Source organism: Sminthopsis crassicaudata, chromosome 2, assembly GCF_048593235.1.
Source record: "Sminthopsis crassicaudata isolate SCR6 chromosome 2, ASM4859323v1, whole genome shotgun sequence".
NCBI classification, from domain to species: domain Eukaryota; kingdom Metazoa; phylum Chordata; class Mammalia; order Dasyuromorphia; family Dasyuridae; genus Sminthopsis; species Sminthopsis crassicaudata.
The window spans coordinates 152016050-152037000 of NC_133618.1; the positions used below are offsets into that span (position 1 = coordinate 152016050).

Below are 20951 nucleotides of genomic sequence, written 5' to 3' on the forward strand. Positions count from 1 at the left end.
ATGTGTTCCCTCTCAAAAAGTATGTTTTTTGTGGCGCACTGTGAAAGTAGTTAATACTAATGTTATCTCCATTTTATGCACAAGAAACAGTTTCAAAGAATTGATTTTCCAATTTTTAAAAAGCTAGTATCAAAGCAAGAATTTGAACTCTGATTTCTCCTGGTTCCTAGTATTCTTTATTTTTTATTCTTTAAATTATGTCATGTCAATGTAATGTGGACAATTCTGACACTGTCAACCATATAATGCAAATGGAGGCACACTTCTTAAATGCAGTTATCATATGAAGTCATAAAAGATGAACCAGAGCCAGAGTTTTTTAAGCAAGGTCTAAGTTTAACTTTCTATAAATGCAAATATTCTCTATTCCATACTTCAGTGAGAATAACCTTTTCTAAAAAAGAATTTGGAAGCAAAATCTGCACACCTAAGCCCAATAAATTCTCTGGGAAAGCTTCTGAAACCTTCTCTGCCCTCTCCTCAATTCCCATTGCTAACATTAGCATTACATTGCAAGGCAATGTGACAGGTGCTATATAAATGTAGCCAAATGCAGAACTGAATCACAAGTCATCTATCCTTTTCAAGGTCCTACACATTACTGATGCTTTAGAAACTAGATTAAGACATAATTACAAATGTCATTTACAATTACAATTACAAATACATTTGTAATCAAATGCCATAAAAATGGCATTTCTATATTTATAATTCCAGACAATTGGAAATAACCTATGAAGACATTAGATATGGCTGAGCTTCATAAAAAAGCAGCTGAATTGACCCTGAGCAAGTCACTTAACCCCAATTGCCTCAGCAAAAAAAAAAAAAAAAAAAAGCAGCTGGATTAAAATTAAGCATCACAACATGCATGCCATCTTTATCCCACAGGATCTTGAGGGAAGGATTGGCCTTAAATATTCACTGTGTGCATGTGTATAGATTACTCACTCAACGTAAATATGAATTTTACACATAGTTATTATGAAAGTGTCTTATAGAGGTTCCTGTGACAGTAAGTCTAGACTGATTGATATGAGACTGACTTTGGTTGAGGTGAAATGAGAAGATCACAAAGAATGCAATTTGTGGAACGAGCAAGGACGAACTACAGAATTATTGTTCATAATAGGGACTGAAAGCACTCTAACCCTCAATGCTATATGAAATCTACAAAGTCCTATGATCTAACTCTCAGTCACATGACATCCTGAGTCTGAAGAAGAAACACAAGTTTCTGCTGTTGCAACATTGGTTTCTTTTCTTAAGAATGACATCTTAATATTTTTCCCTTTGTACTGAAAGTTGGAAACATTAGCCTTGACATGATAAGTCAGATTATTGTGAATATGGATATTCTTTTAAAAATAGCCATTTGTAAATTTGTATTTTATTTGTAAGTTAAAAATAATTTCATATCTTTTATAGACACTAACTTGCTTTGTCCCTGAAGTATTCTAAAACTACTTTACTGGGACATTTAAATACTACTTTGCTCACACTGTAATACTGATGAAACTGTATTTCTGACAATGAGCTATAAGGAAATGTCCAGGTTGTTAACTTAAGCTCCTTTTTAATTGTACATAAATCCAACTAAATTTTACTTTTTATCTGTATCATGCAATAAAAACCACCGTCACAACTCATTCCCAGGTCACTATTTATTGTTAAGAAAAACAAAATCCAACATTTTTCTGAATATCAGGAATCAAAAATACACGAGGAAATTATATTCAAAAAAGGGTTCATCCATAATTTTTTGGATTACAAAGAAAGGGAGAAGGGCAGAGACATTTAAAAAGTTTTCCCAAAGTTTTTAGAATACTGTTATGACAGAACATGTTCCAAGACTCCTTGTCTGATTAATTGTTCACATTTCCATCGAGGCAAGAAATGCTGAAGAAAAGAAAAATATATTAGAAACAAAAACATATTTTGAATTTTAGTGCAGATACAAGTTTTCACATATGTAAACAATATGTACACTCTAAGTTGTTTTCCTACACTGTGAAACTCAAAAAACTCTCCATGTATAGACTAAATGCGTTATCTTTAACAATAATGACGCTGATGCACTTTTTCTTCAGCCATCCTATCATGGGATTGTGTTATTTTCAATTTTTTTTCATTGTTACAAATGGAACTACTATAAATATATTGTACAAACAACTCATTTTTTCTTCTTTCTAGTTATTTCCTTGGGGTATTTATTTCTTATAGTGGAATTACTGGATCAAAAGATAGGAACAAGTTCAATTTTATTACATGTTTTGAGAAAGTTATCATAAAATCTGAACAAGCTTATAGTGCCACCAACATAAGCATAAGCATAAGCATACCTATTTCTCCCACATCCCTACCAACACTGGATTTTCGATTATGCAATAAAAACAAATATGCTTTTGAAATCTGCATTTCTTTTATTGGCTTCAGGACTATGTACTTTTCTATGTAAAAGATTTTCTTTTAAAAACCAGTGTGAAGGAAAAAAACACTGATTTTATATATTCTTAATATGATTCATCGGACTGTGAAAAAATCTTAACAGTTTCAAAAGTAAAAGCAAAATTTATTTTAAATTTTATTCTCTGTTTTCAATGAACAAAATTAATTCAAAGTAGAAATGTACAAAATTTTGTTTTTTGTGAATAATTCAACGAAACAGCTTTTCATTGCAAACTAAAAAATTTGCTAGATTACATATAAATTTGAAGACACAGTACATTCACTTTATACATGGAAAAATTGTACAGTAGTATTTTTGTGAGGGAGAGGGGACAAAGCCCAATAAAAGGACTCTGATGCGTCTTCTCTACCTCATACATAGCCCTTGAGTCCCATTACATTTGGTTAAGTTATAATATAACTAAATGAGGAGACAACTCGTCTCTATCATGTTATGATTTAGGAACTAAAAGGTATTGGGTGGAGGAAGATAGGCAGGTAGGCAGATAGGCTGTTGAAACTACTGTAATGTAGTAACTAACCCAGCATCCATCCTAGGGAGAACATTCCTCTCTCCTTACATCTGCCTAAATGAAGGTACCTAAAGATCTGCCTAAAGGGAAGAAAGGCACCTTATAGACTTTAACCAAAATTCAGGTATTCTGAATTAGAAAACAAGGAAGTTGGAAAGAATTCTCTGCTCACCAAATACAGGGCCCTGAGTAAAGCAAAGGAGAGAAGAAACACCTCAGAATCATAATCGCTGTGTATATGTGTGTATATATATATATATATATATATATATATATATATATATATATATATATATATATATAATTAGGGGAACAAAAATAAATATAGGAACCACAATAGAATCATGTTCCCTTCAATCATAAACCTCAAAGTATCATATAAGTAGAAAAGATGTTGATAGCTAAGAAAAATCTTACTACATCGATATGGAAATTGATGATTTCCGAAAATGAGCTAAAACATAAATCTAAGATGTCTCTAACATCAAATGAACTTTCTAAAAATCTATTTTTATTAAAACTGCAGGTTTAGTGAAATTTGAAAGACACACTAATAGTTCCACAATGTCTGCTAGACATGAGTAGAATATACCATTTATCTTATCAAAGTAAGTTCTAATAGATGTAATTCAGGGAATAGACATTGAACTTTTGCTATGTTGCTTTAAGATGGCTTGACTTTCTCCTAATTCCTGAGGTCCACAACTCTTAGAGAAAACATAAGAAAATGAAATCTTTATGAAAATATCAGTGATTCTCTGTTTTTTGCACATGTGGTATGGCTTATTCTAAGATGAAAGAATTGTTTTTAAAAATATCAAATTACAAAAAAAAACCAATTATGTTGTAATATATTCATGTCATAAATACATTGATATAATACATCAATATCAATAATTTACTCAGTGATTTGTAATATACATTTATTTTATGTATACATGTATATATATACATGCAAACAAGTTCATGAACTCTGTGTTAAGAACCTCTGGTCTACAGATTCTGTGAGGTAACTCTCAATATATGAGTGATTAATAAGACTTTTTTGCTTTGCTTGTATGTTTATTAGAAGAGTTCTGCTTTGCTTTTTAGTGTGATGAGGTAGCAAGGAGAAAAAATAAATACCTGAGAATGAGAAAATAATTAATTCAAAATTAATTCCCATAGTAGTTCCAAGATAAGACAAGAATTCTCACCAAACTTCTTAAAGATGCTTTTTAGGTTAAGGCTTAAGTTAATTTGGGGGAACAAGCAATATAATTTATACCATGAAGAAAGTTCTATTGATTGCCTATGATAATAATCTGCCTATTCTAGGCTTTATTATTATCACTGTCATTAAAGTAGATAAAATATTAATAATCTTTTTTCCACTTCCTAGAAAATATAAAAGAGGAGAACATATATTAATTATAACACATGGGTCTTAATTAGCATAGTTCTTCATTGTTGTGCCTTCTTTTCTCAGTCTATATTTTTCTAAGATTTAATGCAATTTGTCATCTTATAAGAAATACCTGGCTGTTTTTTTTCAATAAAACTGAAGTCCCGTCATCAACCTCGAACTCTCCATAGTCTTTTAGACACCGCACCTAAAATGGAAGAATCTCCAATTTTTTGTTTGAATTACATTTTTTCTTATTAGTTAAGTATATAACAATTTATACAAACTTTTCTCTATCCCTTCACTGCTCCTGCTCCCTTACTCTATCTTCCTCAACACAACTCATCCAATGGCCCCCTCTAAAGCTACCCACCTCTTCTACAACATCTGAAGAAGATTTTCTTCCCCTATCAATGAAGAATAATAACTTTTCGGTAATTTAGAATCTTAATAGAGTGGCATCGAAGAGCTGGAATGTTAAGTGATTTCAATTCAAGTCTTCCTGCTTCTGAAGCCAGCTCTCAATCTACTTCTTTGCAGTATGTGCTCAGTAGAACTTAAGTAGAATTTTAAATATTTTATTTTCTACCCCTCTCATCATCTAGCTCCCATTGAAATAGGACAGCATAGCCTTGCTGGTTTTTTTTTTTTAGCACTGGTTGACGCTCTCTGACTCACTGATTGAGATGATGGAACTGGAATCCTCCTTGCATCCATCCCCATCCATTCAATGCTCCTTTCACCTCCATCATAATCTCCCTTCCAATGAGATTAACTCAAATTTATATCTACTACCCAATCAAAATTCTGGTACCTAACCTGAAAGGGGTAGGCATTAGCAGTTGAGGGGACAGGAAAGGATCCTGCAGAAGATGGGCTTTGAGATGGACAGTGAAGACAATGAGCAAGAAGGTCCTGACAGCAAAGTTAAGCAGAGGCAAAAAGAAAGGGAATCACTGCAGGGAATTGTACTATCCCAACACCAAACAGAGGCTGCTGGTAGGCAGGGAATGTGGGTGGAGTGAGGAAGAAGGGAAGGTGTGGTGAGGGCAGGAACCGGAAGCAAGTGGGGCTAGATCTGGTTCTACTAGAAGGCCCTGATTCACTAAATGGGGATGCTTGTACCTTATGAAATAAGCTACACAAAATATATGAACATATAATAACAAAAATATGTACAATATATACATAATATATGAACTTAAGCATGAAGTAGTACAACCCCTCAAGTTAATGATAAGAAAACTGAAGCCACATTGGATGGGTTTGCCCAAAGTCATGATGGTGATTTTTACAAACTTTTTTCTTTTTTTTTTTTTTTTTAAATGAAGTCTCTCACGGATGAATTATTAAGCATTCTCCTGTTAGGATTACTAAGTGAGAACTGAGGTTGTCTGGATAGTGACAAGGTGAGAATTCAGGTTTTCTGGACAATTACAAGGTGAGAACTCAGGTTGACTTGATAGAGGGGGCAAGCTCATTGGCTGGGGTGGTTCTTCCCAGAAGCCCTTGCATTATCCCACGCCCATTCTCTGGGAGGATAAAAAGAGACAGCACTGGGCGCAGAGAGCAGATCGGCCTGGAGAAGGATAAGAGCTGGAGGAGATTCAGAGCCAGGATTCAAGAAGAAAGACTCTGAATTGCATCAGGCTTGACGGGGCTCTCTGCAGGAAGGGAAGTCACTTCTTTGGACAAGAGTTAACAGCAACTGCCTGGAGACAACGGTTCGTTACAGGAAGAAGAATCTGTTGGAGAGATTTGAGTAGACACAGCAGATCTCTTCCCAGAGAGCGATCCAGCAGCTTCTAGAGACGACAGCTCGTTACATTCTCCCTCACATTCTTTGGAATGGCACCATAGTAATCTCTTAGGTGAGGTATTTTCTTGTCAGCTCTTTGCTAATTTGTTGGCTGGAAAAAAAATGTAGCAAGGGGATCCTCCCAAACCAAAACAAAAGTCCTGATGACATTCCTGATACAGCAACATGTAAGAAGCAAAAAGTATTTTACTTCCCAGGACAACATTCAATCCAATGAGTTCTGAAACTAGGAATAAACTACTGTCGTTTTCAAGTCACTGAGAGCAGTTAATTCATCCAACCTTCAAGGGAAGTTAGAAGCTTTCCAATATTTTCTCTATGTAATTAATTTGTGGCAGACCAGATTGAGAGCTGGCTTCAGAACCAGGAAGACTTGAATTCAAATCACTTAACATTCCAGTTTTCCAATGGCAATGTCAATATTTTCAATATTAAGACTGTAAATTACTGAAAAGTTGTTATTCTTCATTGGTAGGGGAAAAAAAATCTTCTTCAGATGTTCATAAACTAATGACATCACTCGTCTGAACAATCTAAAATTTACCACACACTTAATAACTTCTTAATAATAACTTATTCTTCTATGACATTAAATCTATACTATAACAAATCAGACTTCAGAATTGAAGTACTTTAGACTAAATCTCTAAGATAGACAAGCACTTGAAAAGTTGCACTTACCTCAATGTAAAGGCTTTTAGGAGGTTTCATATCTTGTGTAATATCTAATCCTTCATCTCCACCCAAACATCTCATGTATGTAGCAAGAGACTTTTTATAGTGATTGAACCATTCTACCTACAAATAAAAAAAATTATGAATCGTGCAATTCTATGCAAAAAATAAATTTATTCCAAAGAAGATAGTTTTATTATGACCTAAATGGAAAGCAAATCAGTTCCTAGATTTTTAGGAAATAAATATCCTTTCTGAATCATTACCCCCTTTAAAAATCTTGTTAAAAAATATGACCATTAGAAGTGTTTAAATATGAAAGTTCTAAAATAATTAAAACATGAATCTCTTTTTTTTCCAGCTTTCTAATGACTGATTTGACTGAGAATAGTAAGCAGACTTCCAAAAGAAAACTAAGAAAAATAAAAAGTAATTTTGATAATTCAGAACAGTTAGATGGAGGATAACTCAATTTCATTCTGAAGTGAAAAGTTAATATTAAATTGAACATAATCTACCCACCAAAAGGCAAACATGAAAGAAAAATCACTAATAGCTTTAAAGACCACAGACATCTATTTTTATAGATAAAAGCCTCGCTTTTTAAAAATCTCTTATTTTTAAGTAAGGAACTATTAGTCTCATAGCATTTAGATTGTAACGTCTACATAAAAAATATAATTTCAATAGGTTTAAAGAAAGCCTCCTTCATTAAGAATTTTATTGAAGCCTGAAGAAAATCTGCTGGTATTCTTCACTGAGCTGTCAAAAATACCCAGAAATTTAAATATTAACTTCCTGCTTAGTCATTAAGGTACTTTTCTTATTATGGATTTAAGAAGCATCAACAAATTTCAATACACAAAGGAAAAAAAGTATATAATGCTTAGCCCTTCTGAAAACATTTTTCTTTAAGCCTAAATGGTCATAGGGGACAGAGAAATGTCCTTTTGTATATTTTAAAACAAGCAATTCACGCAAGAATATTAGTTATTTTGCTTGTGGGATCAGAGTATATTTGAATGATTCTTTGATTTTTTTTTATTGTGATTTTTTAAAATCCTGTTAAGAAAATAAAAACTGGTGGTATCACTATTTAATTGATCTACATCTACTCTGGAAAATAATTAATAGAAAGTGACTAAAATATTCACACAATGTTTGACCCAACATTCCCACAACTGTATATCCTAAGAGGGTCAAAGACAAAAAGGTTCCATGTACAGCATACATATTTAACCTATATCAGATTGTTTGCTATCTTGAAAAGGGAAGGAGAAAAATTTGGAACACAAAATTTTACAAAAATAAATGTTGAAAACTATCTTCACATTTATTTAGAAAAATAAAATATTATTGAAAATTTAAAAAAAATTAAATCTATATGCTTTTAAAAAAGTATTTACTTATAACAGTAAAGGCCTGGAAACAAACAAGATGCCTATTTTTTAGGACTGTGTTAATAAATTTTTTATTCTTTGGTTTCTTGTTAGAAAAAGACAAAGGGATAAAGGAGATTTAAAACAAATATATCAATACATTTTTAAAAAAGGAAATATGGGGGCAGGCATTAATAAACTTTTACAAATATAAATAAAAGCAGTAAGTTGCACTGCAGTTCATTATAAAAATGAGTCACATACACTGTCTGGGAAAAAAACCCAACCCTCTAGATGTGCAAATAACAAACCATTCTAGTCACTCATCACCAATTCTCCTATTACTCATTCCCCCCAAATTACAAAGAGGTGTTTTTAAGACTAAAATAAATTTATGCCACATGTAAAACTTACATAAGACATATGCAATTTGAATGAGAATGTGAATTTACAAAAATGGATATAAATGCCATACTTTTTACTACTGCCTAGTAAGACAATTAGCTGTCATTTAGTAATATCATATGGATCACACTAATGTCAATAAGTAAAAATATAGAGATTTCAAAATGGCATTATCAGATTTAACATTCAAGTAAAGTAAGTTCATTTTATCCTGTTACTGGAATATCCTGTTACTGAGCTATAAAAAGAAACAAGAGATGAAAAGTTAAAATTGAACCCAACAAAAATGCAATAATTTCATAGCTATACATAATATGCATGAGGAAAAGGTTACCTAAATACTCATTTATCTATTAAATAGCTAAGATAAAGTAATATATTTTATAATGAATCACTATCAAAAAGTATAGAAGCTATGTGATATGTTAATCCCTCCCAATTTTTATTACAAATTAATCACTTACTAAGGCAAATATGCTGTTGCTTCCTCCAGACATGCAGACTACATATAACTCAGCAAGGTGCTGCATTATATTAAACAGTGGATCTGGATCCAGGAAGTCCTGAGTTTAAAACTAGTCTCAGATACTATTTGTGTGTAGTGGCCAAGTCATTTAATCTGTTTGCCTCAGTTTCCTCATCTGTAAAATGGGGACGACATCTATCTCTGAGTTGTTGTAAAAAGAAAATGAAATAATATTGATAAAAAACACATTGCAAACCTTAAAGTATCACATAAGTACTATTTATTATGATGATTACTTATTGAAGTGCTTTGTAAAATAATCATGCAAAATCAACAGAATCAAATTTCAGTTCACATCTTTAAAATCTTATTTTTTTCCCTAATAAGCTGTATAATCAGCCATGTTTTCTGAACTATAAACCAGAAGAATTTCCCACAATCTTGTTTTCACTTGTTTCCATAAAGTACACTGTATAAAATCAGACTCAGGATTATTTTCTTATAAATGTGTAAAATGATCAGCAACTATTGTCCTACTAGGATAATATCCAATCATAAAATGGTGACAATAGCACTGACTTACTTCTTCAGCTGACATGTGGAATCTCAGTGCATTTGGTATGACACTGCCATATTCCCACCTGAGAGCTCTAATCCGAAGCAATCGATCATATCTAGAACATTAAAAAGATATTCAGAATGTTTTTTTTTTAATTATGGAGAAAAAGACTGACAAGAATAACAAAACCTATGAAGAACAAAATCGACAAAAAGGAATTATCACTAAAAAGCAGTATCTCTACATGCTTAGATTCATCCTCCTTCATCTGGGTTTCTATATTTACTTCCAGCTCTCATGTTAGAGTCTTCTAAATCTCAAAAGGTCAGAGTACTGGGGTCTTCAAGCCTCTCTTTGACTTATTAAAACCATGCTAAAGACCTCAGAAGCCCTAAGCCTTGTGCAAATTGTTTAAACCAATGAAGGGATTGCTATCATGCTGGTTCTGGTATCCAAGGTACTTACCCTGGGACTTTCTGACTACCTTGTGGCTTTCTGACACTTTCTGAGGTAGTCCTCTGCTCTTGCTTCCTTTGGATGCAGTACAGGAAATATTTACTATAGTTTCTAACTGAATTTCTTGATCATTATTTGGTTTGGTACCAATTTTGGGTTTTTGCTAGAGGAGGAAGTCTTCCTCCTATTCAGGTAGTCTTTTTGGCCAAAACTATTACAAATGGTTCCCTGCTCCAATTCTCCCCATCTGAAAGTCGATTTCAGTGCTGACTTTTCTAAAGCATAGTTTGACCATATCAACTTCCGATTCATTAACTGCCAACTGCTCCCTAACAATTAAAGAATAAGATATAAGATGCTTTGTTTGGCATTTCAAGCACTTCAGAACCTACTATTCCAGTCCTGACATACTTTACTTCCTTCCATGCACTCTAGAATCCAGCTTTTCTGATTTACTTACTTCTTGTACATGACAGTCTTTCCCCCATCTCCTGGCCTTTATACTGCTTATCTCCATGCCTGAAATGCTTAACTTTTAAACTTTTACTTCAGTTTCCTTGGCTATCTTCTGCCTTGGCTATCAAATGCCATCTTCTGGAGAAAAATCTTTCCTAGTCCCCCTTAGCTGCTGGTACCTTCCTCTCTGATACTGCCTTTCATCTACTCTATATTGTTATTTACATATTTATTTATATTCTGTCTCTCCTATTAATGTGTATAGTCCCATTAGCATAAAAACTCCTGGAAAGCAGCTCCCAGATCTTTGTCTTTTTTTTTTTTTTTAAACATACCCTTAGTGTGGAGCACAATAGCTGGCTCATACTAACAAATAAAGAGCCTGATGACTGAGAAGGGAGAAAGAAGTAATGTAGTAAATTAGTTGCTCAAAAAAAAAAATAACTGCAATTAACATATACCAAATAAGATAGCATTAACACATACAAAGCATTTCTGAATACAGAAATAGTATCCCATATGCAGTCTCAAATTTACATCATGTATAGCCATGTTAATACATCATTACAATTGGAGGACAAATATTTAGTAAGAATCACAAACCTAGCATACTATGCTGCAAAAACATCAAAAATTAATTAATTAATTAGGAGGGTAGGAGAAGCCTATCTATGCAAATGTGTTCATATTTGTTCTATTTTTAACAGCAAAAAACCCCAGAAACAATAGTGTGTCTAATAATTGAAGTATGGAGGATAAATTATGGCATATCAATATAATGTGCTTTGTTGACCCCCAGAAACAGTAAATATAGTATGTACAATGATTTATGAAAAAGATCTGCATAAAATGAAGCAAAATAAAAAGAACCAGACTATACTCCCAGACTACAACTATCAACAAAATTACAAAAAGATAAGAAAGTAAACCCAAAGTAGCAAAACTTTGGGTAGATCTGCAAGGAAAGACAATAAAAACATTTTTTACTTGTTTGGTTCTACCTTATAAAATGGTTTTCATGTAAGAGTTTCATGTTTTCATATAAGATTTTACTCTTTTATCTTATGTAATTGATTACATTTTTAAAAATATTATCAAGTTTTTAACTTTAAAAGTTTTTTTTAAGGCATTATAGCTCTCAACGAATAAATCAAGGACTAAGAACAGTAATGTGATGGCAAGAATACAAGATTTAAAATTAAAAAACCTACAATCCAATCCTAGTTCTGCTTTCTACCAAGTTACATTAACTTAACTTCTTGCAGCCTTCATTTCTTCATCTACAAAATGATAGTATTAGATTAATTGATCTTTAAGGTACATTCCAGTTCTAAATTTATGAAGGTATGATGAGATAGTTTTGAGGGAGAAACAATTGTTTAATCCATGAATTCACATGAAAACTCCTTTGCTTCCCTTCTACAAGAAAAAATCTATATTTTACAATGATGTAAGACAATTCTGAAGAACTTTTGATGAACAATTCTATCTACCTCCAGAGAAAGACTTGCTGGAACCTAAATGTAGACTAAAGCATTGTGAGGGGGTGGTTTTTTTGCAACATAGCTAATATGGAAATGTTTTTCATGACTGCACATGTATATAACTTGTATCAAGCTGCCTGTCTTCTGGGGGCTCTGGAGAAGAAAATTTAGAACTTAAAATTTTTTTAAATGAAATGAAAAATTGTTATTACATATATTTGGAAAAAATTAAAATATAAACTCATAAAAAAGAATCTGTATTGTGTCTATAAAGGTTATAGAAACAGATTTTCATCAAGAAACTTACAAATATGCAACTATGCAACGTCGATTTCTCAGCAAAGAACTATGTCGAAATTTGATTGTCGGAATCAAGTCACTTCGTCCATCTGATTTAGTCTCATTTCTGATAATAAAAATTCAAAGGAAAAAGAGCAAATCATATACATATATATTTTAGAGTAAAAAGTGTAAATTTTTCCAATGACTGGGCTTTCAATGATAGTCTCTATTAGACTCATCCTATCATAATCAATAGTCAACTCAAATAATTGTCATATCTGAAAAGCTTTATAGATATTTCAAGAAATTCTCATTAAAATTAAAAATGGAATGGAAAGACCTAGGATCCAATCCAAGCCCTGCTATTTACGATCTTTGTCACTTCAAGTTACATTAAGTAACTTAACCTTCTTGTCCTTGTCTACAAAATGACAGGATTGGACTAATTGATGAACCAAGTGTTTAAGGCCATACCAAGTCAGTTTGTCATTATTCCATCTTTATATTCTGATTAATCTTTACTACTTAAAAATTATTTATACAATATAGCATCTCCTTATGTTCTCATACTATATGCAGACAGGATTAGCATCATTACAGAGGATAATTTTATTGTATGTAATAATTTATTACTATGAGAAATTATTATTTCTCTCTTATATTAATAATTATTGTACTAGGGCCAATGTTTTTCCCCTTTTCTACTTCCTAGAAATGAACCAGTTCTTTGATCTAGAAATCAACCAGTGTAGGAAAACTTAGGCAAGTATTTACCCAAGCCAAGGTCTAATCAAAGAAAATAAAAGAAATTCTAAGTTTGGGGTTTAATGAATGCATTCCTGCGCATTGTGTTTGCTCAGACAGGTCTGGGAAGTGTTGATTCTCTCTTTGGTCTGACAGGTGATATGGAAGTTGATAAAGTCTCTTTATTGTGTTTTTAAAAAATATTTACTTATTTAAAACTAAATACAAAATTAAAAAAAAAAAATAGAAAGACAGAAAAAGGGAAATAAAAAAACCAAAACAAAAACATTGTTCTGTACCTAGAAAAACATCAGGGAGGATTTAATATATGTAACAATAAATTTCCATTTCAAGAAAGCATATATAATAATAGAAGACTATTCATGACTGTCTTTTCTTTGCTTCCTTGTAGTTATTCTTTTGTTCTCTGCAGTGCACTTATTCTTTTTTTTCCCTTTCATTCCCCCCCCCCCCCATCTCTCCCAAGCAGGCTATGGTTAAGCAGAGATTTATTTACACACACACACACACACACACACACACACACACACACACACACTCACTCATACCCCACCCCCACATCTATATACACATAGACATATACCTCTATATATGCATACATTCAGACTCTCTCTCTCTCTCTCTCTCTCTATATATATATATATATATATATATATATTACATATGTATATACATATATATTTGAGACACACATCTAAAATAGTATTAACATGGCTGACATATAGATTTCTCTTGATAAATCTCTGATCAAGATTTGAATGATCCAAGTATGCATCCCAAGAACCTCATAGCATCTCTCTCATTACATCATTATAACATTCATTCCTTCATTAACGATTAACCAGAGTTGAATGCCACTCTCAGGAACACCTACTCTTTAAGAGGCATTTGAACTGTGAGCCCACCACCTTGGTAGCTCTTTTGTCTAAGAGAGACAACCAAATGACCACCCTTTCATTAACAAATATGCTGACCTTATTAATAAAATAATTAAATTACCTAGAAACCATATTTTTTTGAGACTTAAAAAAATCACATCATAAGGATATGTTTGAATTATAGTATATACAAATTTGTGTTATAAAGGGGTTTTATTTTAGAGCTATAGAGGAAACATTTTTGGAGCTTCAGCCTAAAAATATATGGTTAGAAACTGGGCAACCATCCCAAAATTTCCTCTTACATGAAGATTGAAACACAATTAAAAAAATCAGAAAAAGGATAAATTGTAAAGTTTTTTTTTTTTCAGTTCTGTCACACACATACTCTTATTAGGAATATAGTGATGTCCTTTATTTGAAAAGGGATTATTTTTTACTCTGAAAAAAGGAACCAACTTTCACAATTTTTCTATCTTCCAGAAGTCATACATGGTTTTTGCATTGTTTACAAAAATGTGATATTATGATTCTTAAAATATATTTCTGATAGATTACTCTTATCATCATTTTTATTATTATATTTATTATCATCTTTATTAAGTACAACCAATTCTAAGAATTTGTATATTTATGCTTGGATGATTAAAAGCTAATAGATTACTGTTGATAGATTATTTAAAACTACCAAACTCAACATCTTTACACACCTATAAAATTTTCACTTGTCACATTTTAATAATAACATTGAAGCATCTGAGAAGGTGCTTTTAAGAACTACAGTTATGAGGGCCCAATGCTAGGCAAATTACCCCAAGAAATTTTAAAAAAAGAAAGAAAGTTCATATATATATATATATATATATATATATATATACATATATATATATATATATATATCTCCACATATCTATAGCAACACTCTTTGTAGTCAAAAAAAACCAAACAAACAAAAAAAACTGGAGGGAAAGTAGATTGGATTGCTAAATAATCTATATATAAATGTAATAGAATATTAATATGTCCTAAAAATAGTGAAATTATAAAAGGGAAGATTTGTATAAATTGATTCAGAATGAAGGAAGGACTAAGAATAATAACATATAAAATGACTTCAACAATGTTATAATGTTGTAAAATTATAATGACTACGGTTGGGCCCAAAAGAGTTGTACTTCTTTTTTTTTTTTTTTTTTTTTTTGCATTAGTGGGAGACCATATGTAATATTTGTTATTTGTCTGAGTTTCATTCTTTTAATATACTGTTATAAATAGAGAGAATGTTATATATTAGGTGGGATTTTTTTTTTTAAACTACTTCTTTTCTTTTTTTGAATATTCCAAGAGAAAGTTCTCTGGATAGGAACAGAGGAAAAGAATATATTTGGAAATTAATATTATATAAAACACATACATACAAAAAAAATCAATAAAAATAAGATTATTATTTCATTAAAGAACTGTAATATAAGCACTAAACTTTTAATTGCTTATGGCTTCATTTACTTTGGAGTGATAAAATTTCTCTTATGGCAAAGTTGTATATGAATGTTAATTTTCAGAGGACATAATGTAATAAACTTCATGAAGAAATATACAATTTAATGGATGTCATTGTACTGTCTTTTTTACCTATATTTAAAGTAACAATTTTTTAAAAACAATTTAACATTTCCACTAATATAACACAACTTACACATCAGACTGGTTCTGTTCATATAAAGCTTTCATTTCTTCTAGAACTTGCCTGATTCCATCATCCTAAAAGATATAAATTAATTTTAAAAGGCATTCATTCATTCATCAGAAGTAAAATTCAAATTAATATCAAATATTTTAGGCATATTTATGCATTTTATATACATATCTCATTAAAAATTAGATTCTTACAAAAGCTTTGCCCAAATGAAATGACTCCTCTAGTTATATACAAAATGATAGTGTTATAAGGCTTTTATAACAAAATGAAAGTAGCAAAGTTTCAAAACTAATGTAACACATCTGTAGACTTAATAGTTAACAGCTTTGGAGTAAGTTTAAATGTTTTATATATTTTCTCACAATACTAAAATAAACATTAGGTTTTGAAATTCTAATACCATTAAAGTTTATGGCTCAAAAATATACTGTATATTTATGTGCTGTATAGTTTTTAAAAATTCTCTGGAATGCATCAGCATAGCTTCAATTCAGCTAACCAAAATGTCCATCACTTTTGACCTATTAACAAAGCTGCACATATCATTTCACTTACTTACATAGCATAGTGAAGAGGCCTGGAGTTGAAATCAGGGAACAAATCCAGATTTAAATACTAGTTGTGCCTCTAACTACCTGTGTGATCTTGTAAAGTAACATAAGCAGTAAGGGTCTTAGTATCTGCATTTATAAAATAAGATATTAGGAAGAGATGATCTCTAAATTGTGGGTTATTATGGGGAGAAAGAGTTAAAAATGACTCCTTAAACTGGGGGGGGGGGTGATTTGAAATCAAAGGTATTGTAATACAGGAGAAACTGAGGCAAGATAGAGATTAGAGAATATTTAACAATTTATTTAAAAGGGAGAAATTTACTGGGACCAAAGGGATACATGGTTTGGTCCAAGGGCTGAATGAGACTCTCTGCTCCCAGAATCCAGCAAACAATGTGAGTTCTCAATGACATATATACAAGTGGCCCAGATACAGGGAATAGACAGGCAGGGGCAGAGTCAGGATACTGAGAGCAGGAAAATGACTCTGACTGAGTGGGGTGAGACTCTGAAGAGGGGTAATGACATAATAGGGGGAGGCACTCAGCAGATGGGGAGAGGCATCTTGATAAGACGGTATCTGATATTTTGATAGCTTGGGATGGGGAGAAGCATTCTGATATTCTAAAACATAAGATCTTTAATCCTTATCAAATATTCTGATGAAAAGGGAGGGGTGGTTTTTGGACATATAAACTGAGGCAGAACACTTAGGGAAACTGAGGCAGGACTGGGTCAGGATAATTAGTGAAACCGAGTCAGGCCAATAAAAGAGAACTGTGGCATAACAGTATCAACAATTTTATGGGGAAAAAACTATTAGTAAATTAAAATAGCTTCAACAAATCATCTTATACTATCAGATTGACTAAAATAAGATTTTTTAAAAAAATGACAAATACTGGAGAGGATATGGAAAAATAATTTTAAAGTTAAGTGATGCTCTTAGAACTGGTTCAAAACAAATAAGCTATTTTTTAAAACTTTTTTTGGTACTATATTAAAAAAAATTGATCTGCTAGTCTGTATTTTCTTCTGAATTTGCTTTTTTTTGGCACATCTTTAAAAAGCTTCAGTGACAGCTTTTCCTTTTCATGGGTATTATTATCCTTAGTCCTTCTCCTTCCACAAAGTTCCCCTTTTTCTTGGAAAAATTAAAAACAAAAGGCTTAATAAATATGCATAGTCACACAAAACAAATCTACATATTAGTATCAAAGAAATGTGTCTCACTGTGTATTATGAGTACTTCACCTTTCCTCAGGAAGCAGGCAGCTTGCAACATAATCTTTAGGATGCAATATTTAAGAAAAGAGACAATGAATTTTGGTTGCAAACTTAAGGATGGCTGAGACATTCAGGTGGAAATTGTAGCAGGAAGTTGGTGATCTGGGACTGCCTTTGGGGAAGAAATTGGGGCAGGTTTTTTGGAGTACCCTGTATTGAAATGATAATCCAGCCCAAGAAGACCTCAACAAAAGAACAGTTTTAAAGAGAGAAAAGGTCCAGAAACAATGACTTAGTGGCACTCTCTTCAACTAATTAATGAAATAACAACAGCTTAATTGTTTTAAATTAAGAACTCCATCAATATCTTGTTCATTACAGCAAATATTTTGCCACTCGAATGTTGGAAAATTACTTTATAGTAAATAATTTGCAATACAGAATGATTTGAAATACTATCATAATTACATTAAAAGCTAATTGAGAATTCCAGTAAGTAGTGTCACTCAAGTCTATAGTGTTTCTGTCTACCAGGAATAGTTAAATCCTCTTACCCATCTAATCTGACTCTACCTTACATTACTTATTTTCAAATCATTAATTATAAAACACTAAGCATTTACAAAACATCTACTCTAGCCTAATAAATACCAAGAATGCAAAGAGAAGAATAAAACATTCCCTGCACTCAAGCAATGAGGAAGACAAGAATGTATGCAAGTATACATATATGTAAAATGAATATTGGTGATTTTAGGAATGTAGTAGCAGCCAGAGGATCAGGAAAAGCTTCGCTTACATGTTCCTATACCTGATTCTTGAAGGAAACCAAGAGTTCTGAGAAGCAGAGGTGAGGAGGGAATGAGTTGTTGGTAGGAATAACAGCTAATTACAAAGGCATAGAGATGAGAAACAGCTTATGTACACCCTGCAGCAAGTAGGGCAATATGGCTGGATTACACAGAGGTATAATTTGTATACATTAGCTACTCTAAGTACCCCAAATATACTATATTGTACCTTACTGCATTCATGCTGCTCCAGTATTCCCCTTTTCATCTGTTAAATTCCAAATTCAACTCAAAGCCTTTTTCTTTATGAAGCATTTTCAATCCTCTCATACTATACAACTTATAGTAATTTCTTTGGTATTTCTCTACCGTACTAAAGATGTTTATCTATGTGTATCTTATTCCCCAACAACACTGTAAATTTCATAAGGATATGCATTATCTTATCTTTTACACTGTCTGCAACAGTGTTCTGCACATAGTACGCACTTATGCTATTAAATATTAAATGTTTGTCAAACTGAATTTAACTTTGCAGTACCATATAACATACCTAAATGAGAGGAAGAGTGATCTCCCCCCCAGTTATCTATCACTTATAGATTAACTGTAGATCAATAAGACCTGATTCAAGTCCTGTCCATAAGCCGCCACAGTGAGTCCACACAATCATTAACCCTGTCACTGCCATCAGGCGAGTCTAAATCTACAAATTATATAGTCATGCTGGCTGATTTGTATTTGAGAAGAGAGTTCCCAAACTCGGAATTTCCCTGTAGACTAAATTACTAAATTCTACAAATTTAATACTAAATCCCAAATCACCAAATTAAAAAACAAAACAAAACAAACAAAAAAAAAAACCCTTAAATAGAATCCCATTCCAAGTTTTATCAGTAGCCTATGAAAAATCTACTACATAGTTTGTTTTAGGGAGAAAATATTCAGTACTTCAGACTATAATTTCCTTTTTTTTTTTTTTCTTAGAATTATCTCCCTTTAGCAGAACGGGAACTCAACAGGCACAATCTATATTACTGAGACAGAGCTATAATAACGATGATGATGATGGGAAGTATCTTGAAAGAATAGATATACAGAAGATGGAGGGGAAAAAAAGAAAACAAAGTGATAAAGTACAAAGTTAAAAATAAGTGATTGATCTTCCCCCCATAAACTCTTTCCAATCTCAAGTTGCTTGATGGGTCATCTCTAAGACCAGAGACCCTCTGAGAATAGATTGTATTGGTAAATAAGAACTTTTCTTTTCCTCAACTTTCCCAATCAAAAAAATTAACTCCTAACCAAGGCTCAGAAAATCAGATTGCAGGTTGTCCGTTTTCTGGAGTTTTAGGACTCATCCAAGGCTCTAAACCAGGGGTTCTCAAACTATGGCCCGTGGGCCAGATAGGACGTTGAGGAGGCTTGGGCCGAGGGACGGAGCCAGTGTGAGCTTTTGTTTTTACTACAGTCCGGCCCTCCCACAGTCTGAGGGACAGTGAACTGGCCCTGTTTCCTTTAAAGTCCAATTCAGATTTCATTTCTCCCTAAAGATCCCTGATACCATGTGTCTCTGTCTGTCTGTCTCTGTCTCTCATCTATCTCTTCAGGTACAAGCCATTCTTCTGCTGATAGACAATGAGATAAAGAAGTCAAAGCCTAGACTTAGAACCTCGACCTTCAGACTTGTCCATTAAACTTAAAACATTCACAGTACTGTAGCTGCTTAAAAGACTTTTCTAATGCTTCCTGGAATAATTAGCCAAGAGCAAAGGAAATCTTAAGGTTACTGCAGGAGACACAGGGAGATACAGATACACCTGATTTAGACTTGCCACCGTCCTTTCATTTACTTGATCTCTCTCGCACTCATCCCCTTATTTTAGCCCATCCCCTTAAAGCACCTCTAGTTTAGGGCCTTCCCTTACACCCTCTCCGTATTTCGGATCCGCCTCCAGATTCCCAGTTCTGTAACCCAACAGTCCCTCCTCCAGCTCTCCTCTCCCTTTCAATTTCCCTTAGGGCAAACCCCAAGGCCAATGACCACTTTTACTCCCGGAAATCCCTGCCCCTAACACAGGTAGGGTCCTTAGTCCCGGTCCCGCCCCCGCCCCCGCCCCTCCCCCGTCAGTCCTTTAGCAGGAGGGATCTCACTTTATAAGCCTACTCTTCCTTAGTCCCTACCTGGGGCTCTAACCCCTCCCTCAAGCTGCTTTGGCTCCGCCTCGTGACCTGCCCCGCCTCCTTCCTCCGCTAACCCCACCCCCAGCTCCACCATTTCAATCCGGCCCCTTTCCGCAGCGAAGTCCCCCGGCCTTACGTTGAAGGCTGGGAGCTGCCCGTCGGGTGCACGGTGAAGCTCGCGGATGAGCTCAATGGCTTTCTCACAGAACATAGCTCCGCGCCCTCAGACCGCGAGGCTCACAACAGCTTCTACTCGCATCCAGCCGCAGCGAACCCCGGCGCCGCGCGAAACGCTCCTCCCTCCTTTCGACCCCGGAAAGAAGGTTTTGGCGCCAAACCCATGCTGACCAATAGGAGCGGAGAAGAGGTGGGTGGAACCTTTGTTCCTGCTCCCTCCCTCCTTTCCTTGATTTTGCTACGGGTTTTGGAGAGGGACATGATTCCTCCTCAGACTTGAAAATTCTCAGTATTCCTGCGAGTCTCAGTTCGCATCTCTTTCCAGGCCGA

At 33.4% G+C, this 20951-nt stretch overlaps 1 protein-coding gene across 1 annotated transcript; it reads right to left on the reverse strand.

Moving 5' to 3' along the window:
- Window positions 1–1649: 1649 nt before the first annotated feature.
- Window positions 1650–20767, reverse strand: GINS1 (GINS complex subunit 1). The gene is made up of 7 exons (XM_074287707.1): window positions 20581–20767; window positions 15686–15750; window positions 12372–12470; window positions 9693–9783; window positions 6866–6982; window positions 4499–4573; window positions 1650–1899 (listed from the first exon to the last, which is right to left on the reverse strand). Exons 1-7 carry the CDS (start codon window positions 20653–20655, stop codon window positions 1831–1833), a joined length of 591 nt encoding a protein of 196 aa, XP_074143808.1. The 5' UTR covers window positions 20656–20767; the 3' UTR covers window positions 1650–1830.
- Window positions 20768–20951: the final 184 nt, after the last annotated feature.

Excerpts from the sequence above, each read along its gene's own strand:
- GINS1 (XM_074287707.1), bottom strand. The coding sequence starts at position 20,655 with ATGTTCTGTGAGAAAGCCATTGAGCTCATCCGCGAGCTTCACCGTGCA. Across the intron at positions 12,471-15,685 it reads GAACAGAACCAGTCTGATGT|AAATGAGACTAAATCAGATG; the intron begins GTAAGTTGTGTT and ends TTTTATTATCAG. Across the intron at positions 1,900-4,498 it reads TATTGAAAAAAAACAGCCAG|CATTTCTTGCCTCGATGGAA; the intron begins GTATTTCTTATA and ends TCTTTTCTTCAG.